This window comes from Hippopotamus amphibius, chromosome 13, assembly GCF_030028045.1.
Source record: "Hippopotamus amphibius kiboko isolate mHipAmp2 chromosome 13, mHipAmp2.hap2, whole genome shotgun sequence".
Classification (NCBI taxonomy): domain Eukaryota; kingdom Metazoa; phylum Chordata; class Mammalia; order Artiodactyla; family Hippopotamidae; genus Hippopotamus; species Hippopotamus amphibius.
Window position 1 is genome coordinate 51001540 of NC_080198.1, and position 21590 is coordinate 51023129.

Below are 21590 nucleotides of genomic sequence, written 5' to 3' on the forward strand. Positions count from 1 at the left end.
AGACGACTACAGAGACCCGACAACTAGACGCCAACAACGGATCCTGGGAGGATGCTGCTATTAAACACACTATTGGTGGGACTTCCCTGGTGCTCCAGTGATCAGGACTCTGTGCTGCCACTGCAGGGGGGGCATGGGTTCGATCCCTGGTCAGGGAACTAAGATCCTGCATGCTATGCAGAGCGGCCAAAAAAACAAAACAAAACAAACACGCCCACACTATTGGTGAAATGTGACTATAGACTCCGGATTAGATACTGGTCTTGTATCAAGATTCGACTTCTTGGTTATGATTAACTGTGATTAAAAGAATACCCTTGGTCAGAGGAAATAAACTGAAACATTTAGGTGTAAAGGCACAGTGTCTCCAACACTCCAACTTTCTCTCATATCACACACACACATGCAGAGAGTGAATGATGAAAATGGGGCAAGATGTAAATAACTGGTGAATCTGGGTAAAGGATACATGGGGTTCTTTTATTATTCCTGCAACTTTTCTCTCAGTTCGAAATTAAGCAGAAGTTAGAAACAGCCATGTAACCAACGTTTATGAGCACATACTCTTGTGCTAGGTGCTGCTGGAGGTACACGTGGCCGATAGAAAACATGGGCCCCACTCCACCGAACTTATAAAGTGACAGATACTAAGCAAGCACAGAAGTACTGTAAGACAGGACCTCCTTGGTGGTCCAGTGGTTAAGAACCCACCTTCCAATGCAGGGGATGCGAGTTTGATCCCTAGTTGGGGAACTAAGATCCCACATGCCTGTGCGCCACAACTAGCGAAGCCCATGCGCCACAACTAGAGAGAGAAGCCCACGCACTGCAATGAAGATCCCGCATGCTGCAACTAAGACTAGAGGTAGCCAAATAAAGAAAGAAAGAAATAAAAGAAATTAAGAAATACTGAAAGACAATTTCAGGTAGTGCTAGGGATTAGAGGGTAGAAAAAGAGTATGGCAGATAGTGACGAGGGAGGCCTGATTATTTAGACAGAGGGGTGTCAGGGACAGGTGGCCTTGAAGGTGGAGACAAAAGTGGCAGAAAGGGGACCAAAGGCAGGACTGCCCATCGGACGGAAGTACAAGGCTGGTCCTGCACTCCCAACACACTGCATTTTCAATGCTCCTATGTACAGAGGGCCTGAAGTCTCCTAAAGGATATTTTTCTCTCAGTCTCTCTTCTTGGTACGCGTGCATGCACACACACACACAATCAGACACAGAAAGCCTGTATGTGGAGAGAGTAAAATGAAGGGTTTGGTGATGACCTAATCCAAGATTACCACCCCCCTCTTTCCTAGCCGTTTTCTCTCTTCACAGATTTTGGAAATCTTCAACAGGGATCCTGAGAGGCCCCGCACCCCAAATTTGGAGACATCGTCTTTTTAGCAATTGTTGGCCTGTATGATTTCCAAAGGGTCCTCTAAACCTAAAACGCTGTAATTGATCAACATGGATTCTGACCTGCTTCTGACCTGAACCACTCTATGAGGGAATGTGGGGTTTTCGTCTGCCTGAGGAAACAGCCATTTCTCCATTCTTCCACACGAAATAACTCAGAGTCCTCCAAGTTTAAGTGGTTTCCTCCGAAGAGAACAGATCAGTCACCCAGTTAGTTCGTGCTGTTTTGCAGAAAGGATCGTGACTTCCGAGTGCTTGCTTAATCTGAAAGCCACACAATGTCTACTTCAGAATAAGGGTCCACCGTTGGAAGGGCTGGATTTTAATGTGATTTTCTCTTGGGGGGATGGATCACATGACTGTAGACCAGACTCATGCGTACTCATCTGTGCGCTCTGCAAGGACGTGTGTGGTGTGCAGAGAGGCCCATGTGGGGACAGATCAAAGAGAAGCATGTCCTTTGGTTTTGCACTGGGGCCAAACTTCTGGGCCTCCGTTCTGATCGCTCAACTGGGTGGCTGCAGTCATCCCCCAAGAGCCAGCCACGTCCACTGGAAATGCACAAACCACAGAAAGGATGTGCATACAGATATCTAACACTGGGTCACCCAGCACACGAGTATCTCCCACACCCAGGATGCAAGAATGCAAAGCATTGTATGACAAGGAGGTGCCTAGGCAGAGCCAGGCAAGAGGGAGCAGAAAAACCAGTGATTCGTGGGGGAGAAGGGGGGACTCCCACAGGATCTGGGGCACAGGACCCCAGCAAAAAGCAAGGACGAATGGGACTGAAGTGTGTCCAGAATGAGCAAGCTTATTTTGGAGTTGTCCGAGAAAGAGTTTTCCGGCAAGTAAAAATGAAGTTGATCACAGGGAGAAGAGACTCTCCTCCCCAATCTGCTTCTCCTACAGTAAAAGCATGCTCTCTATTCCTCCTGAAAGAGAACTGCCTTGAGAGAGTCAACCCCACCGGAGGGAGGGTAACTAAGGTGAGATCTGCAGAAACCCCTGCACACAAAGGCCTTTTCATCAGCAAATCCAGAAGAGCAAGTCTGTGGCGGAGTTCACCACAGAGCTCTCAGGTTGCAAGAAGGAGGCCCCTTTCAGCTATAATTAACATTCGTGGGTGGCATGGGACTGGCAGACCATGGGGACTTTGGGAGGGTCTGAAAACGGTGTCAGGCCCACAAAGGTGCCTGAATAAATCACATGAATTAAATCCTGGACTGTTTCCACCCAAGGACTCTTCTCTCCTGTCAAACGGCAGTAGGGCCATATTCCTGGAGAGTCAGAAGAGGGAGAAAGCTGCTAGGTACACAGCTAACTCAGAGGAATAGGCAACGCAAAAGCCAACACAGCCTTCCCAAAGCAAAGGCCAGCACAATTTACTCTTTTAGGGCATAGGAAATAGGCGAGGATCACATTCAGAAGTTGACATGCCGTCTCCACCATCATATAGTTTGCAAGGAGCCAAACAAGCACCACACACCCAAGCACACCCGTTTCCATCAGCTCTGCATGGTCTTATTCCTGTGCTCAGAGAAGGTGATCCCAGCTAACTGCGTGAGGTACTGGCCTCTCTCAGCCATGCTGCCCTCTTCTTCCTGAGCGAGGGCGGAAGATCAGAGAAGAAAATGCCACAGGGGACGTGGGTAGGGCGAGTCACCTCTCCAGCTGATTTCATCTAAACAGCACACCAGCTTGCACAGCACTCTTTCCTGCTCCAGCAGGAAGAAAGGGCACACACTCACTGCCCTGTGGGAAACTCGTTCTCCACAGGGCTCAGGAAGTCCAACCAGCCGGACACCAAATCTAAGGCTGTGTCTCAGCAGCCTGCTTTTCTAACAGCAGCCTCCTTTGTACTCCCGTCTTTCTGCTTCCATCTGAGTGTCCGCAACAGAAAACCTGTGACTCAGTGCAGTCTTGGGGACCTGCCTGCTTCTGAAAGGCTCCTTCTCATCTTACTGCTCAGAGGACATCTGCAATGTCCAAGGACCCCTGTGTCTTCCTGCAGACAAACTCTGGGGAAAAAAACAAGTGTTCTAAACTCAGAGCCGGGGTCCAGGGTATGACATCAGAAGGCTAGTCATCCTGCTGTGGTTCACAGAGGAGACCCAGGATGGGGTGCCCTCCCCCCCCTTTACCTTCCACAGCAGCTCACACTCCCGCTCTTCCAGGGCCTTCTTGTGTCTCGCGGTCACAGCTTTGACCTCCGATTGCACCACCTTTGCCTTCATCTCCACCTGCTCTGCCACCGTCTGGGCCTGCTCGATGCTCAGCTGGAAAACCAAAAACAATCTCAGAGCACGAGATCTTCATGCCTCACACGCAGCACTTCCGGCTGCTTTCTTCAGCCCCCTCAAAGCCCCAGGCCCCCACCCAGACCTCGTGGTCCACGTCCTTGGAAAGAAAGCGGGCACTGGGGGAGAGGAGGACATCTGTTTGACATGTAACTGAAGGAGCTGCTTGGCAAGGGCTGGACTTCTTTGTATGAGAAATGGCACCTACACAGTGAATGTCAGGACTATTAAGAGATAGTCTGACACACTGAAACCAGTGTAGCTGGGTCACAGCCCAAAACTGGGACTGGGGATCAGATGTGAAATGCACTGCTCCAGGCACACGAGCGACTTCCCACAGACTTTCCAGCCTGGCTCCCCACCTAGGGGAAACCTCGCAGGCTGGGCACATCCCTCGGCGGAAAGGATGCAACAGGCTGCAGCACAGCTCAGAACCAATGTCAAGTGCAAACTGGGAACAACAGTGTCTGATCCACCTAAGAGGCCCATGCCTGTGGCCAGAGACCACCTACACACCGCCACACCCTGTACCACCAGCCCCCGTAAATCAGCCCGTTTAATCAGACGTATTATTGTTCATAAAAAATTAATCCGGACAGAAGGCCTGGTGTTTTCATGAATATTACATGATGTGCCTTGAAAAGCCACAAGGATTGGAGACACTGAGGTATTAAATCAGGGAGTTCAACCTGACTGCTAACGCTGCAACAGGCTGTGGACCAGGTGTCCCAGATCAGGAAGCACCCAGGGAAGCCTCAAGGGTTTGGAACCTGCCTGAGCTCAGGAATCAGCTACGGTGACCAGTCATCTGTGGGCCCTGCAGAGGAGGGTTTCTGGGATGTGAACACATCTAAAGCTGGCACAGTCCTGGGCAAGCTGGGCTGCATGGTCATCCCAGGAATCAGAAAACCCAGGTTCAAATCCTAGCTCCCCCTTCTACTAGTTCTAAGGCCTCCAACAAGTTCCTGGCCTTCTCTGACTTCCGGGTGAAAGTGAGAAAAATACAGGACAATATATGGGAAGAGTCCAGCCCCTGGCCCAGAGTCAAATACGGCTATTATTAATAGCGCTCAGCTGATAAACCCCCTGCAACAAAGGCTCAACCATCCTCCCCACTTAGCTCCCATCACACAAGTAGGCCTATTCACACTTCTTTTTGTTTTTAAATTGTAGTAAAATACATGCAACATTATATTTTCATGAATATGCTCCCAGCTAATCAGCTATGACTTGTTCGGTCACTTACAACTGGGACCCCTAATTGACCACCTTTCATGCTCTCAGTCTGGATGACACAATAATGGCACGACTGACACAGGGTAACCGCTCACTGCACTCTCTGACCCCAACCCTGTGAGACCTAAGGATGCACTGAGCGGATGGGAGCTGGCACCTGGCTGACCTGGGCGGCTCACAGGCTATCCATGGCCTGGGACACCTTTCTCTTCCAACGTCACCCTAAAATGTCAAAACCCAGATCAGATGCCACTTCCTTCCCTAAACCTGGAAGTGGAAACTTCAGGACATGGTTAAGATGAGGTCATACTGGACGAGGGTGAGTCCTAAATGCAATGACTGATATCCACACAGGGCCAAGTGAGGATGGAGGCAGAAACTGGAAGTGATGCGGGTACAAGCCAAGGCAGGAAGAAGCAAGGGAAGGTTCTTCCCTAGAGCCTTCACGTGGAGCAGAGCGCTGCCGACACCTTGATTTCCGACTTCTATCTTTCCGAACCATGAGAATAAATTCCTGTTTGTCTGACGTCACCTGGTTTATAACAGCCCTAGGAGTAGCCAACGCGTTGCAATAAATGGCCGTATCCAAATCACCCAAAAGAGAAAACGTTAGACTGACGGATCAAATAAGTGTGTGTGTAAGCAGACACCCTAACAGGGTATGGTCTCTCAGGACTGATTCAGAAGAAGAGAAACCTCACTAGACATTTAAGCAGAGACGATTTAACATGGGGAATCTGGTTAAGTGGGCAGTGGAGAACGGCTGGGCTAAAGGGCGCGCTGAGGATGACGACGGCACCACCCCTTGCGCTCAGAGAACAAAGAGCTCAGGGGTTACCGGGACCCAGAGACGCGGGGGAGGGTCGCCCCGGGCCCGGCTCACACTGGGAGGGACAGACGCTGGGCCCTGGAACCCACGTCTGCTGCCAGGGTGAAGACGTGCTGCTGCTAAGAACAGGACGTCACAAGGAAGAAGCAAGTCCCTCCTCCCCGCTTCCAGATCCGCGGCTAGAAAGGAGCGCCGCAGCCCCAGCAGCCCCAGCCTCCCACGGCACGACGGGGAGGGCGGCGCGGTAGGCTGAAAACCAGCAGGCTGCTTTCAGGTGTGCTGGGTACTCATGAACACAGAGCTGGCATCCACATCAGTGTCTGACTGAGGCGGCCAAGCCCGTGTCTCTAACATCTCCCTGACGCTTTCTCCACGGAAAGCCAAGGCGGCAAACTGCCTTCCGTTTACATTTTAATGTGACACTACTTAACCGAAGTGATTTTCAGAAGATGTAGCAATAACAGGCCCACATTCCTACAGTGCAAGGACTGGCCGGGGAGCACTGACCACCCCCTGTGCACGGACCGCGGAGTGTCTGCTCGCCAGCCTCCCTCCCGTCTCCTGGCCGGGCTGCCTCTCCCAGTGTTTCCTCCGAGGTCCTCAGCAGGCCCTTGGGTTGAGAGCGGCCATCCTATGACAGCAACTATATTTCTTCCGTTTTCCAAACAGGTCAAAGGGGAGCAAGGCTCTGGCTGTAATCTGGGTCACCCCCATTCCTAGAGTCATAAAAAGCTCTATGTGAAGAGACCAAATGGATCTTTCCTCTCCAGATCCTACACAACACCCAGGCAAGCACTGCATTCCAAGACGCCCTGTGCAGCCCAGGACCTGCTTAACTAGTTCCCATTATCTAAGCAGGGCGTTTGAAGGACACAAGCGGCGAGTGGGTTGGGGGAAATGGCAGTGGGTAAAAGGGCTGGGGAAACTCTGAAAACAGAAACACACACTTGATGTAAGAAAGAAGGAAGGAAGGAAAGGAGGGAAGGCGGGGCGGGGGGACACCTGACAAGCACGAGGCTTGAGAAAAAATGTTAACCTCAAATGTTAACCGATTCAATCACTCAACGTCAAGGCCAGGCAGTGATGCCAGCGGACTGCCACGTGGTGGCCACTTAGCACTGAGGAGGAGTCTGGGGCCAAATCTGGGTTTCACAGGGAGGAGTGCAGACAGTGATTAGTGATGTCTGCCACACAGAACAGTGGTGGCCTGATGACAGGTATGTAAAGTGTCCTGATAGTCAGAAGATAATCAAGAACACAAGTGTCACCTGTAAACTCAAAGGCCACCACACCGGATGTGGGGATTTCTGCAGTTCACTCTAAAACGTAATTTTTATCACATTTAATATCTTTGAAACTATGATTCATCTTAACGTGGTCAGTGGGTTTCTTACCTTTGTTAGCTATATATAAAATAAGTGTGCATCTTGCAGTTAACAGCATCGTAAATGTGATGAAAGAAAGAAAGGAATCAAGGTTGTCTTACATGGAGAGCCACTAGATTCCTGACCCAAACTCTGGGTGTCCCTGAGGAATCCGTGCACCTTTATGAAATCATCTAATTATGTAAGTGATCAAAATGTTTTACTTTCATAAAGAGTCAAAGTGACTTGGATATCCTATTACCTGACGCATCAGAAAGATTACTTCAGTATCACACGTAGGAATCTGATAGCTGCTGAGAAACTTATTAAAATATCCTAGACCATCCTCCCCCACCCTAGAACACATGATTGATTCTTCACCACTTCCAAAAAGGTCTTATGTTAAAAATACTTCACGCAGTCAAATACTCATTCTAAACAGTTTCCTATTCAATTTCTGCTTGAGGCTTAGCAATGTTTCTTAACTTTCAAGCTTATCCTACCAGATGAGGAAAACAACCCATGATTTTTTGTTTTCCTAAAACCTTGCCCCCTGGATCGGGCAAGAAGATGCAAAACTCAAAGCACACTATTACCTGCTTATGTACGGGAACTTGGCTACGTCCCAAAGCTACGTGTCCCTTCCTAACCCCAAAGGATGGGACTTGAAAAGAAACAAGGGTCTAAATTACCAGGGGGTCTAATGCTTCGAACAGAATAGAACAGAACAGAATAGCAATAGCTAATGCTTCCAATAAAATAAAATTTAAAATAAATAAATAAATTCCAGGGCGTGACCTTTACTTATCACCCAGGAAAGAGTCTGAGACTCTGAACCTTACATAAAATTTCCCATGCTCACTTACTTCTTACCTAGAAACAAATCTGAGTAGCAAGGTGAGCGCCCAGTCTCTCTATAGTCCTGACTGAGCACGCTAATGTCTGCTCGGATCTGGGGAGAGGGTTGGGTGGGAAACAGGCCCCTGATGGGAAGGGGTCCAGCCCAGGTGTCTGGAAGAAGCCCTGACCAGCCAGTAACTCCGGCCACATCACTGCCATCCTCACAAGACTCTGAGGTCTCCGTGCACTTCCCCACCCCCACCCCCTCGTGACAGCTGCTGCACGGTGTCACGTGGGCTCCTCTGGGTCCTTGTCCCATGGCCTCCAGACACTGGAGTCTGCCCGATAATCTGCACTTGCCATCTCAAAGGGAGTGGGCAAGGTTTTACGTGCAACAAAGAACCAGGGAAGCAGGTGAAGGGTGGGGAGGGACTGACCTGGATGGCCTGGCGGCCCTGCTGGGCATCAGCCAGCAGCTGGATGGTGAGTGCGCGAGAGTCCTGCAGCGCCTCCTGGAGGTAGATGAAGTTGTGGCCGCCGTGCCGGCCCACCGTACACTCGCGGCAAATGGGCACCGAACACGTGTCACAGTATAGGTGCAGCACCTGGGACCAGGGAGAAGCAGGCATTAATGACATGGGACATTTGGGGGGTGGGGTGGGGGCCTCTGGATCCCAGAATCCCACAGTAAACAAGCACACCCCGCTGGGAGGCGTAGCCCTGCAGTCAACTAACTGTGAGGACAACTTGCCCCACCTCCCAAAGAAAAAACCACCAACACCCTCATTCTACTTCAGTTTCATTCACAATCATAACCAAGATGCTTCAAAGGCAAAGAGGAAACAAAACGATCCTCCTGGGACTTCCCTGGTGGTCCAGTGGTTAAGACTCTGTGCTTCCACTGCAGGGGGCAAGGGTTCGATCCCTGCTTGGGGAACTAAGATTCCACAAGCCAAAGGGTGCGGCCAAAAAAAAAAAAAAACGTGGTCCTCATCCATCGACCTTAGTAATTTACAATAATTATACAGTCATATGAATAAAACAAAAACAAAACACTCGTCATCCGTAATAGATTTCTCTGTATCTTACCCAGGAAAGTTCCAAGATTATGTCTCCCTGGTCTGAGATGGGTGGCCGGAATGAAAGGTTAAATCGACAAGTTTCTCTTGCCACCCCAGGCTCTGGAAGTCAGGCTAGGGCCAGGACCAATCCCCCCTTCACACCACAGCTGGCTGCCACCCACCCCATCGAGGACACAGGCACACCCAAGGCACTCGAGCAAGGTGCACACTTAAGCTTCTGGAACGGAGGCCAAAGGCTAATCGTAAAGTCAGCCAGCTTCTTGTCTTTCTTCTTCCTGCCAAGCTGTTCCAAGCAGCTGACCCTGGGAGGCAGCCGGTGCTGATGGGGCTGCTTTATGCGATGTTCTGTGCCTCCCTGGGGCCCCCACGTGCTGGGAGGGGGAGAAGGCTTGCCACCACCTCCACCTGCTGATAAACCTGCGGAGACCCGAGCTCTCTGGAGAGAAAGCTCCTTGGCACAGAAACGGGGCCAGTCCCGTCACATCCCTCCCCAGAGCCGGCACTAGAGTGCCCCTGTCTGCAGATGTTTGCTGGCTTGCTTTCAAGAGCAAAGCTTCAATTTGCATCTGGTACACCTGGGGTGAGGGAAAGCCAGAGGACACAGGACAGGCAGGGAAGTGGGGTGTGTGCATGTGTGTGTGTCTGTGTTGGGGGGCTCTTTCACATACACAAGCACTCAATCCCCAGGAGGCCACAAAGGGAGCAAGGGTTGGTCCCAACGCAGAGAGACTGGCTCCCCAGTCCAGGGAACAAAGCACCTGGCAAGGTGTCACAGAGGAGGTGAGGCTCAGGACCAGATGATTCTGGGAGCACAGTGTTGTGAGAGGGAGGAAGAGATGGAGGTGGCCCTGAGACCCAGCAAGTTCCTATTAGGCTGAAAGTCCCACACCAGGGCAGAGTGAGGACGTGGATTCTCTCATTCTCCAGCTAATTTATATTTTCTTCCAACCAAAGTCTCAGTATGGAGCATGTCCATGAGGAAATGATGTCCCAAGTGACTGTCAGCCAAACAGGCTGCTCCACACAGCGGGTGTGTGGTCCAGCAGGGGTTAGGCTGCTTCTCCGGGATTCTGGGATCCAGGAATGGACGAAGGAGAGACTTAGGATATCATATTCCTACTCTGAAGAAACGGCTGTGATACAGCATCTGCCTTTGTGAAGGCCAATCACTTTTTGAAGAAGGTCCACCATTTGGAGACGATGTAATCTTTCTCATTTGATAAACCTAAAATTCTCAAGCCAACCTTCGAGAAAAATGCCAACTGAAACACTAACAGAAAAATGCTAAACTGGATAAATGTGGGGAAATTCCCAGACGCTCTCTTTTGAGACCGTGGTGCTAAAGCAGTTCTTCAACCAGTCTCCACGGCTGGAACACATCCCTCCCCTCTGCTCCCTCCACGTGTCATGGGAATAAAGGCATCACGCCTGCTAACAGGAAGTGTGAAAATCTCCTGGCAGAAGACTCCCCACTCTTACCAAACAGCTAGGCAATCTTCTCTTACTTCTGCTCAGAATTTACCTTTTCTTGGGACAACTGCGTGGACTGACTAGTGTTCCCCTGCTTTCTTCAATCTGTGGGCTCCTGAGGGTGGGAAAGAACCTTAGGTTGTTATAGCCCAAGCCTGGCACTGCCACCCGCCAGGAGGACCAGTGACCCGGTCACCTATCTGGGCTTCAGTCCCCTGTGTGGAGCACATGGGGTCTGACCAGGTACCCCAGGAAACCCCTTCCACTCCAGAAATCCCAGGAACCCTATCTCTGCGGACTCAGCGTCACAAACCAAAGAATTCTGGACTGAGCCAGAAGCCAAGCTCCAGATGCCAACTGTGCGACTGCAAGGATTTTTTTCTGGGCGTTAAGTTTGCAGACTCGAGAGCATGCATGAATAATGCCGTGCATAGGAGAGACCCCAAAAACGGTGGGTTTTAAAGGACCCTGCAGATGAAGGGGCCAGAAGAGAAATCCTGGTCAGGACGGGCGGTAGCAGGATTCCCAAGGCCCATGGCACCAGGCCGCCCTGTATCCAGCCTTGAGAGCCCAGGTACCTCTAAAATGGGCAAATGGGGGTCCTGGGATGTGACCCCACTTGACAGTGTTTCACATGGGATCGACGCAGCTCTAAGCACCTAGAACACCCTGTGGTTTGGACGTGCCAGTGCTCCTGCAGTTCCAGGCTGACTACAGGACCATGGGGTCGAGGCTGGGGGTGATATTAAAAGTGGGTAAAAGCAGAGCCTCAGTGGCGCTTTTATTTAACTGCTGATTTTTTTTCTTTTTAAGAACACAGTGTCTAAAACCTGAAAATGCATCCATATAAATAGGCCGCACCACTCAACAAGCAGGATCTTAGTTCCCTGACCAGGGATCGAACCCGGGCCCCTCGCAGTGGAAGTGTGGCATCTAAACCACTGGACCACCAGGGAAGTCCCCCATTTTGTAAACTTCCTAGTGAAATACTGGAGTAAAACTTTGGGACGATGTCACACTCCATTTAGAAGCTCCATGTCTCACCTGCCCGGCAATTTCTAAGGTCGAAAACCTACGATTTTAAAGCTTGTGAAACTTGGTGAACGGGCGAGAGTACCCAAAGCTGCGCGTGGATGGGTGCCACCCTCTCTGAGCCAGCTTATTCAAGCTTCTTTTTAAAGAATAAGTGAGATGGCTGTTCAGAGGGTCCATAGACAGAAAGAAATGTGGCAGAGGCCATGAAATGTGGCAGAGGCCATGAACTGTGGCTCCGGGAAGGGGGGGAAGGAGCAGTCCTCTGGCGGCAGGAATTCCAAGGCCTGAGCTGCCTGTTGGGGCTTCCCGGGCAGATGCGCGGCCACGCCCCCTCCGCCCCACATGGCGACAATCTGGCTGCCCCAGCTGAATGGGGCAGGCCTGACCTCTGACCTCACAAGTGACCACCCTCTTCCCTGCCCCCAGCTTCCAGAACACGCCCCACCCACTGCCTTCCTCTCCCAAAATTTCTAAAATACCAGGCGGAGACAAAGACCTAGGAATGTGAGCCCAGAAAGAGAGGAAAGGGGGAAGGTTAGAGGAAAAAATAAATAAACAAAAATACCAAGCAGGCAGGGTTACCTTAGCCCGGGCTTGAATACAGTGCTCAGTTAACAGGCAAGACTGTATTCTCTTTTATACTACTGATGTGTGTGATCCAACAAGAAACTCTCTCTCTCTCTCTCTCTCTCCCCCCTGTTGGAGCACCAGGTTAAAATACAACTACCCACACATCAGTGAGAAATGTAAATGGAAAGTACAGAGGGGGCTTCTCATTGTCAAGATGCCCCAATTGAAATAATAAATATTAACTGCTAGAAACTTATTTTTTGAGATTTCTTTGGCTTCTCTTAAAATAAGTAGGGGCATGTGGCCTCCCACCAACTCAGGCCTAGACAGAAGGAGGTCTCCACCCACCACTACAGACACGAAGCGGAGGAGGGCTGGTGACAAGTAGAAGCCTTATCTGTATGTGACACTCAGCAGGCTCTCCTACTAAAAAATGGTAAACCAAGTTCAAGGAGTAAAGTCTGGCCACGAAACAAAATCTATTCAACAATACCAAAACCAAGCTTTACTTGATTTAGGGAAAATACACTGAATGCCGGTGCATCTCTGGCCACGTGCTGCCACAGAGTTGTGGCCTGGGGGCACCTGAGAAGTGGGGAAAGAAAGGAATCTGCACCCTCCTTACGTGGTTACCACCAGCTCAAGACAGCAGCGTCCATCTGAGGACAACTTACCTCTTTCTGGGGGAGAGGAATCTTTTAAAAACAAGTTAGACAGGGAACACACGTGCATTTTTAATTCAAAAAGATACACAGGACTTCCTAGGTGGCGCAGTGGTTGAGAATCCGCCTGCCAGTGCAGGGGACATGGATTCGAGCCCTGCTCTGGGAAGATTCCACATGCCACGGTGCAACTAAGCCTATGCGCCACAACTATTGAGCCTGTGCTCTAGAGCCCGTGAGCCACAACTACTGAGCCCATGTGCCGCAACTACTGAAGCCCACGCACCTGGGGCCCATGCTGCACAACAAGAGAAGCCACTACAATGAGGAGCCTGCACACCATAATGAAGAGTAGCCCCCACTCACAGCAACTAGAGAAAACCCATGTGCAGCAACGAAGACCCAATGCAGGCAATAAATAAAATTAATTAATTAATTTAAAAAATACACAGGTGCAAATCGTTCTTTAAAAATCTGCCCCAGGGACTTCCCTGGTGAAGCAGTGATTAAGAATCCGCCTGCCAATGCAGGGGACATGGGTTCGACCCCCTGGTCCTCGATCGAGCAACTAAGCCCGTGCGCCTCAACTACTAAGCTTGTGCTCTAGAGCCCGTGAGTCAAAGCTAGTGACTTCAGTGCTGCAAGTACTGAAGCCCGTGCACCACAACAACAGAAGCCACCGCACCGCAAGGAAGATAGCCCCTGCTCACGACTAAAGAAAGCTTTCACGCAGCAACAAAGACCCAACGCAGCCGATAAATAAATAAAATGTACACACTTAAAAAAAAAAATCTGCCAATTTCTCAGTTGTTTCTACTTCTTTACATACTCATCCAAAAACATGCTATCATCTATGCATAGGTGAACTTTTTAAAGACACAAACAGGAGAGCATTGTACTAGACTTTTTCACCTAATTCTATTAACTTGGAGAATGTTTTGGGTCTGGCTGCCTGTTTTTATGAATGGCTGCATGGTATGTCGCCTGGGGATGATAGGATTTTAATGCTGTTTCCTGAGTTTTGAAAAATTGCAAGCAATGCCGCAGTGAATATCCTTTATGTTGTTCTTTACAAAGCCCAGAATTTTCAATTTGATAATATATTCAATTGCTACATCACTTAACAAATCAGAAGAAAAAGATCTACTTGCAAGTGTGGACTACTAGGCTTCTTGAATTTAATAACTTGACATCAGGTCAACCTCCATCCGTGCGAAGAACAAAGGTTGTCAAGTGCCAATTTCTGTTCCCAACGAGATCAGCCCTATACGAAAGGCCAGCGTGGGGACACTAGGGAACCGGGTGATGTGGGTCTGGGAAGCCAGGTCCACTCTGCTTGGCTGGAAGGTGGAAGCTGAGACGGAAAAGAAGCCCCAGAGCAGCAGCAAGAAAGCAAGGCTTGTGTCTTGCGTGCTCAGGAGTGGCTGCTAGATTTTCCAAAACACAAGGGTGGAGGGGAGTGGGGCCGCTTGTTGGGACTCCGGGGCGGGGGTCGGCCGCGGGCGCGGCTCAGGGAGTGTAAAGGAAGAGGGGAGTTCCCAGAGGGTACCATTCAAACACGCGGTGAAACGAACATGGGGAGCCCCATTCAAGCCCTGAACCCCCTTCTGCAATCCTCAAATCCAACAGATCTGGAGATCAAAAGTTTTTAGGTAAGTTATTTGGCAGCACAACCTGAACTGGTGTGACAATGATTTCAAATTTTTATCTATACCATTTAGTGCGAGTCTTCATATATTTCACTGAAGAACTGCTGATATTGTGTGGTGCTGTTTCACAGTATAAACATTCCCAATTCAGAATCGCTGAATGCCAAGGCACAGCAAATCCCAAGGGCGAGGGTAAAAGAGCTGCCAGGCCAGCTACACGGGCTAGAGGAGGAGTTAAGACCACCTGATGGTGGAGTGGGGGTGGGGTGTGCAAGTGGGGTGAGAACAGCTCTAGGCCAAATTTTTTGGCTCCCGTGGACAAGGCGAATTTGGGAAGGAAGGGTTGGAAACAGGAATGCCATCAGCTCTAAAAATTTTTTTAAATTGTTACTTTAAAAATTTTTTAAATTATTATTGATATTGTTATTATTGTTGTCATTATTATTATTGGGGGGGGGGGGTGCCCACACCGTGTGGCTCGCGGGATTTCAGTTCCCAGGATGAAACCCAGGCCACAGCAGCACCAGGGCTGAATCCCAACCACTGGACCACCAGGGGACTCCCAGCTTTAAACTCAATGTGGTTGCTGGTGCCCCGAGAAAGCATAGTTCAGTGACAGCTAAGCATCCCACGCTGTTCCCCTGAGGTTTCGGTGCCACTCCAAAAGCCACACCATGATCCCTTTCCTATGTCTCAGAAGAACGTTTTCACACTCCCAATGACCACGGCTTCCCAACACGGACCAACCAGCACCTACCACCCAGCCAGATCCAGCTCCCCCAGTGCCCCAACCCACCAGGCTCCTGCAGGTTCCTTTTCTTCCCTACCACCTGCTGCCGGGCTGGTGGGACCAGGTCCCAACACCGCAGAGCCAGGCACAAGGGATCCCCCACTTCATACTCCAGCAGTGTTTATAGTCTATACATTATACTCCCTGTCTCACAGCCCTCCTCCAGGAAGAACCCTCCCTGGGCACACAGCTTCTAATATGAACACATGCAAAAGCAGAAGCATCGCCTTTTTATAGAAAGCCACAGATACGTAAGTTCTGTTTCTACAGTTAAATGACTGAATTTGGCTGAGCTTACGTGCAGATTTGGCAAAACAGACAGAAAAAAACTCAATTTTTGGCTCATAAAACCGTCAGGATTATTAAAAAGCATGAAAATGAGTTCATCCTGCAAAGGAAACCACTTCCTCTCTAGCACTGGAAGCCCCAGAGAACAATGACACACACCACCTTCCTCCAGTGTTGCCACAGTTATAGACAAGACAGCTTTACAAATATTTCTTACCACAGCCTGCTCCTAAAACTAAGGTTGCAGCAGTAAGCCTGACTCAAATAGGACCTTTAGGAGGCAAGGAGGGACATATAACCAAGGTGTGTGTTTTTCTGGGATCCTGACAATACTTGGGGACTCTAGCTAGGTTTTCAGGGCAGGAGAACCCTCCAGGTGAGCTCTCAGGGCAGAGGTAGAGGTGACCAGGAGGGTAGGAAAAAAAGAAAAAAAGCATGCAGAAGACTACAGTCAGCGTTTCTCAGAGCCTTCGTGAAGTCCCCAAAAGAAACATTTTATAAAGGGATAAACAGGATGTCACAAAATACTCAGTGTGGGACAAAACACATGGGAACTCCAGAGACAAATTATGCCTTTGGATGTTCACTTCGGGTACCCGGAGTACCCTCCCTATGCCAGCTCAGCCGGCAGCAGTGCTGGCATCACTGAGGACCTCCTCGTGGGCCTGTATCCATCCTGCTTCCTCCCCACATGCTGATAAACAAGTTCTCCATCCAAACCTCTGGGGGGCCCAACCTGCAACAGCCCCTTCAGTCTTTGGACTATTCATTTGCCTCCTTGTCGGATTCTGGTTTTCAGACTGGCGTTTTGTTATCTTTGCCCAATCCACACAGCTTGAGGCACAGTCATGTCTGGCCACCACCACCAAGGCCAGCAGGGTTGACTGCCTGCAGTCTCTCTCACTCCCGGAAGGCTTTAACACTGGCCCATGCAGAAGAGCAGGTGACACCCCTGTGCTGGGGGTTTCCTCCAACAGATCCAAGTTACAAGACATTCAGATTTTAGCAAATAAACTACCAAAGATTTTAGCAAATAAACTCGTTTACTTAAATAAAACATGAGTGTTTAAAAATTCTTCCAGGGACTTCCCCAGTGGCGCCGGGGTTAAGAATCCTCCTGCCAATGCAAGGGACACGGGTTCAAGCCCTGCTCTGGGAAGATCCCACATGCTGTGGAGCAACTAAGTCCATGTGCCACAACTACTGAGCCTGTGCTCTAGAGCCTACAAGCCACAGCTACTGAGCCCATGTGCCACAACTACTGAAGCCCATGCGCCTGGAGCCGGTGCTCCCCAACAAGAAAAGCCACCACAATGAGAAGCCCACGCACCACAACGAAGAGTAGTCCCCCACTCACCTTAACTAGAGAAAGCCTGAGTGCAGCAATGAAGACCCAATGCAGCCAAATAATTAATTAATTTAAAAAAATTCTTCCAGTTCAAAAAAACACACAAAACTTCCCATCAACAGAGAAAGACAGGTATATGTCCACACAGTAGCACACTTTTAGCAATGAGAACAAATTACTGATTTGTGCTATCACACAGATGCTTGGTGGAAAAATGAGAATCAAAAAAGCATATACTGCAGGACTTTCGAGGTGGCGCAGTGGTTAAGAATCTGCCTGCCAATGCAGGGGACACAGGTTCGAGCCTGACCTGGGAAGATACCACACAACGGGGAGCAGCTAAGCGCGTGCGCCACAACTGTTGAGCCTATGTGCTGCAACAACTATTGAAGCCCAAGCGCCTAGAGCCCGTGCTCCACAAGAGAAGCCGCCACAATGAAGAGTAGCCACTGCTCGCTACAACTAGAGAAGGCCCGTGTGCAGCAGCAAGGACCCAGCGCAGCCAATAATAAATAAATAAAGGAATAGAAATTTCTTTAAAAAAAAAAAAGCATATACTGCATAATTCTATCTCTATGAAGCTAAAACCAAGGTTAAAAAAAAAAAAAAAACTCAAAGAAGTTGCAGGTGAACAGGTGTGAGTGGAGAGAACTCAAGAGAGATGCTGTGGAACCCTGGATGTGTGCTCTTATCTTGGTGGAAGGAGTGGGTACACAGGTGTATAAACTTGTCAACATGGGGACTTCCCTGGCGGTCCAGTGGTTAACACTCCGGGCTCCCACTGCAGGGGGCGCGGGTTCCACCCCCCGGTCGGGGAACGAAGATCCCACACGCTGCGCAGCACGACCAAAAAATTAAAAGTAACTGTCAAAACGTATACTTTTTATTTATGTAAATTATACCCTGAAAAATAATAGGTGAGGGGGAAACCCTCCCACCAACCACCTCACAGTGGTGGGGTGAAGCTTCGAGCCCTGCCTCAGCATGGGCTTCTCGTAGCTCAAGACCTAATAAATACTGAGTCCATAAAGGAGTTAGTTACTCCCATGGCCCCACATAACTTAATTCTAATAGGTCGCTACCGTTCTTCCCACGATGTTCCCCTTCGGTATTACTTTTCCTTTGCCCTCCACTATACATATGAGCTTAAGTTCAATCTCACGGGAGGCAAGTCGGACTACCTCCCTGGAGGTTTTGATAAAATTAGCACCCAGAGTGCTATTTACGGCCCCGCAGGCGCCGGCAGTCACACAAAGCCCTCCGAAATCATGAGCGTCCCTGCGGCCTGCCCCAGCTTGCACCTGACCTCGGACATACTAATGAGTGGTCCAGGCAGCTTCCAGCAGCAAATAAATGATTTTTGTTGCAACACGGAGATCACCGCCCACGTCAATTACAGATTTTCAAACGGGGCACGCAAAGATAGATTTTGACACAGATACACGGTATTCCTGTTTCCTGTCTCAGAAGCAACGCCGAGTGTTACTCTGTTGTGTTCTGGACCAGAATCGATGGTGCTGAGAGGCTGACTGTAAAAAACGGGCAGACTCTGTAGGTGGCCACGTAACTCAGTCCTCACCCCTTAAACAGTGGGCAACGGGACTCCCCTGGTGGCACAGTGGATAAGACTCCGTGCTTGCCATGCAGGGGGCCGGGGTTCAATCCCTGGTCAGGGAACTAGATCCCACATGCATGCCGCAACTAAGTTTACACGCCACAACTAAGGAGCCCACGTGCCACAACTAAGGCCCAGTACAACCATATGAATAAATACTTTTAAAAAACAAACAAAAGCAAAAACAGTGGACGATGCCACACGCCTGAAACTTTCCACCCCCATGAAGTAGCAAAAAGGGGGTCTCAGTGGCCTGTGTGGCTGAGATCACATGGATAGGTGGGTGTAAAGCAAGGGATGGCAGTCATCTTGAGAAGGGAAGCAGAAAGGCTCAGGGAAGAAAAAAGAAATCATAACAAAAAAGGTTTTAAAATATTATTAGCCATGGGACTTCCCTGGTGGTGCAATGGGTAAGAATTCGCCTGTCAATGCAGGGGACACAGGTTTGAGCCCTGGATCCCACATGCCACGGAGCAACTAAGCCCATGCACCACAACTACTGAGCCTGTGCTCTAGAGCCTGCGAGCCACAACGACTGAGCCCATGTGCTGCAACTCCTGAAGCCCACACACCCAGAGCCTGTGCTCTGCAACGAGAAGCCTGCACGCCGCAGTGAAGAGTAGCCCCCACTCGCCGTGACTAGAGAAGGTCCACGCTCAGCTACAAAGAGCCAATGCAGCCAATAAATTAATTAATTAAAAAAAATATTACTAGCCATATCTTATCCCTCCAACACAACCCAATAAAAATGTTCCTTTCTCTCTCTCCCCAACTGGGCAAGTTCTACTATCTTGAGTAGCTGGACACCTTTGTTACTCAAGTTGTCCACTGCCTTGGGCAAGCCAGGTGCAATGCTGGCCTTCCCGATGGCCTCGTGTGACACCGTCACACTCGGTGACAATTTTAAGAGCCAGCTAAGCTCACCAAGCACTGCCTCCACATCAGGAGGTGAACCGAGTATTTAATGCTACAGGGATCCTGTTCACAGACAGGAATGATTTCAAATGGGGAGGGGTCCAGCAAGGAAGCAGTAGCTGGCCTCTGTGCATTCTCTCCATGCCAGTGCCGCCGCCCCTCGGCAGGGGGCTGGGAGCCCCAAGCCTAGGCTCTTCAGTGGCGCTCCTCAAAATTGCGCCCATCGAGGAAAGCATCAAATAGAGAGTGGACACACATACTCCTCTGTCCCCCGTGACACCTCCGGAATCACCAGAGCCTTTCTCAACAGTTTCCTCTGTGACCAAGAGCAGGGGGGCCTCAAACCACAGCTCCAGTGCAGCAGCTGGGGGTGAAAGGAAAGGCCTGTCTTATCAACAAATGGATTTCTTTTCAAAACCCTTTTCAAGTTGGCACCTTGTTAGGCAATTCATTTAAATCACACCCTCCTTCAAATCCAACAGCAGCAAACTTAATCCCACGGACACCCCCACAAATGCAACAGAGCCAGGCCAGGCTAGGAGACCAATTTTATTTAAAGAGTCATCTGTCACCCATGCTGGGCTGGGAGACACGGAGGAATAGGAGCCCCGGGGCTGGTTCTGCGGTCCAGGCAGTTTACAGCGTGGGTCTTACCCTGTCCCAAGGGAAAAAATCCAAACTGCGGTGAGCAGTGGAGACCCCAGGCCAGCAATGGAGCCCTGAACCCTTGGAGCTCACCCATCTCTTCCCACCAGTGTGCACAGATCCTGACAGCTGCGGTCCTAAAGAAGCCCTAATCACAGCAGGATTTGGCAAGGTGTCGGGGAACCCGGACACCAGGCCTGCAGGCTCTCGGGCAGGGAAATGCCAACTAACTAGTAACAAGACAGAATCTGAAAAAAGATCAATGTTTGGGGACACTGCAGGTAAAACCACTAGAATCAAATTCCTGTTTAGAAGCTGAATTCCCAGAACCCCTCATCATGCATGAATCAAGGCGTCATGAGAAAATAATGGTAATGAGAGAAAATTCAGGTCTCAGATATAGATGGAGCTTCCTCAAAAACCCCACTTCATTCCAACAAAGGAAGCCTGTGCTCTACCTCTTGGCACTGCACCTGCGTGCTGTTCGACAGAACTTAATGGGACCCTGCCCCAGCGGGTGAGGCAACCAGGAGACACAGGAGGGCAGGGGTAGAACCTCCCCAGCAGCAACCCCCCACCCCGCCCTGAGCAGATACTAAAGGACAAACTCCACTTCAAAGGCCAGACCTGACAGGGTGGGGAAAGAAGAAAATGCACAAGCTCTGAGCTGGGAAACAATCAGGTGGAGCGTTATAGAATCTAAAGTTCAAGGCAGACAGTAAAGAGCCCTTACACTGGTCTGTACGTGGGTTTTTTACCTCCTGACTTGCTTGTGTGGCTCTGTGCTGAGGGAGCAGGGAGTCGTGCTTGCTTTGGCGGGCACCTGACCAGGAAGGGTGATACGCAACGCCAGGGAACCGTGGCCGTTTGTCTGTGATGGGTCCTCAAACTGGTCTGTTTGGAAGTTCTGGCCCCAGGTGGCTTTTCCTCAGTCCTTCTACACTGCGAACCCACTGCACCTCAAACTCCAAGAGCCTTTCCCAAGCAAGAGGCCCCGTGGGAGTCTCGGCTGGCCTGTCCACTTCTGGGTCAGCCATGGGGAGCCTCCTGGCTCTCCCAAACCTTTGCCTCCTGGACGTTAACGCCATGGGTGTAGAGACAGCTCTAATATAGCCTGTAGTCTCTGTGGCCATGACGTCCTTATCAAGTACACTGTGTTTGCTGATTTTTTTTTAAACTGTTTACACTGGACTCAAGGCTCTGGGCTAAGAGTCTTGGTAAGTTTAAAAAACAACTCAAGAAGCTTCCAGGGACTTCCATGGTGGCGTAGTGGGTTAAGAATCCACCTGCCAAAGCAGGGGACATGGGTTCGAGCCCTGGGCCAGGAGGATCCCACATGCCATGGAGTAACTGGGCCTGTGCGCCACAACTACTGAGCCTGAGTGCCGTAACTACTGAAGCCCGCATGCCCAGATGCCCATGCTCCACAAGAGAAGCCACTGCAATGAGAAGCCTGCACACAGCAATGAAGAATAGCCCCCGCTCAATGCAACTAGAGAAAGTCCACGTGCAGCAAAAAAGACCCAATGCAGCCAATGAACAAATT

At 50.1% G+C, this 21590-nt stretch overlaps 1 protein-coding gene across 1 annotated transcript in view; it reads right to left on the bottom strand.

Moving 5' to 3' along the window:
- The window catches only part of TRIM71 (tripartite motif containing 71), a 59438-nt gene that overhangs the window by 1646 nt on the left and 36202 nt on the right, over positions 1-21590 (bottom strand). The window contains exons 2-3 of the mRNA XM_057706571.1: positions 8413-8580; positions 3551-3685 (exon numbers count right to left, since the gene is read on the bottom strand). Of these exons, the coding sequence (XP_057562554.1) occupies positions 3551-3685; positions 8413-8580 (303 nt within the window). The remainder of the gene's footprint in view (positions 1-3550; positions 3686-8412; positions 8581-21590) is intronic.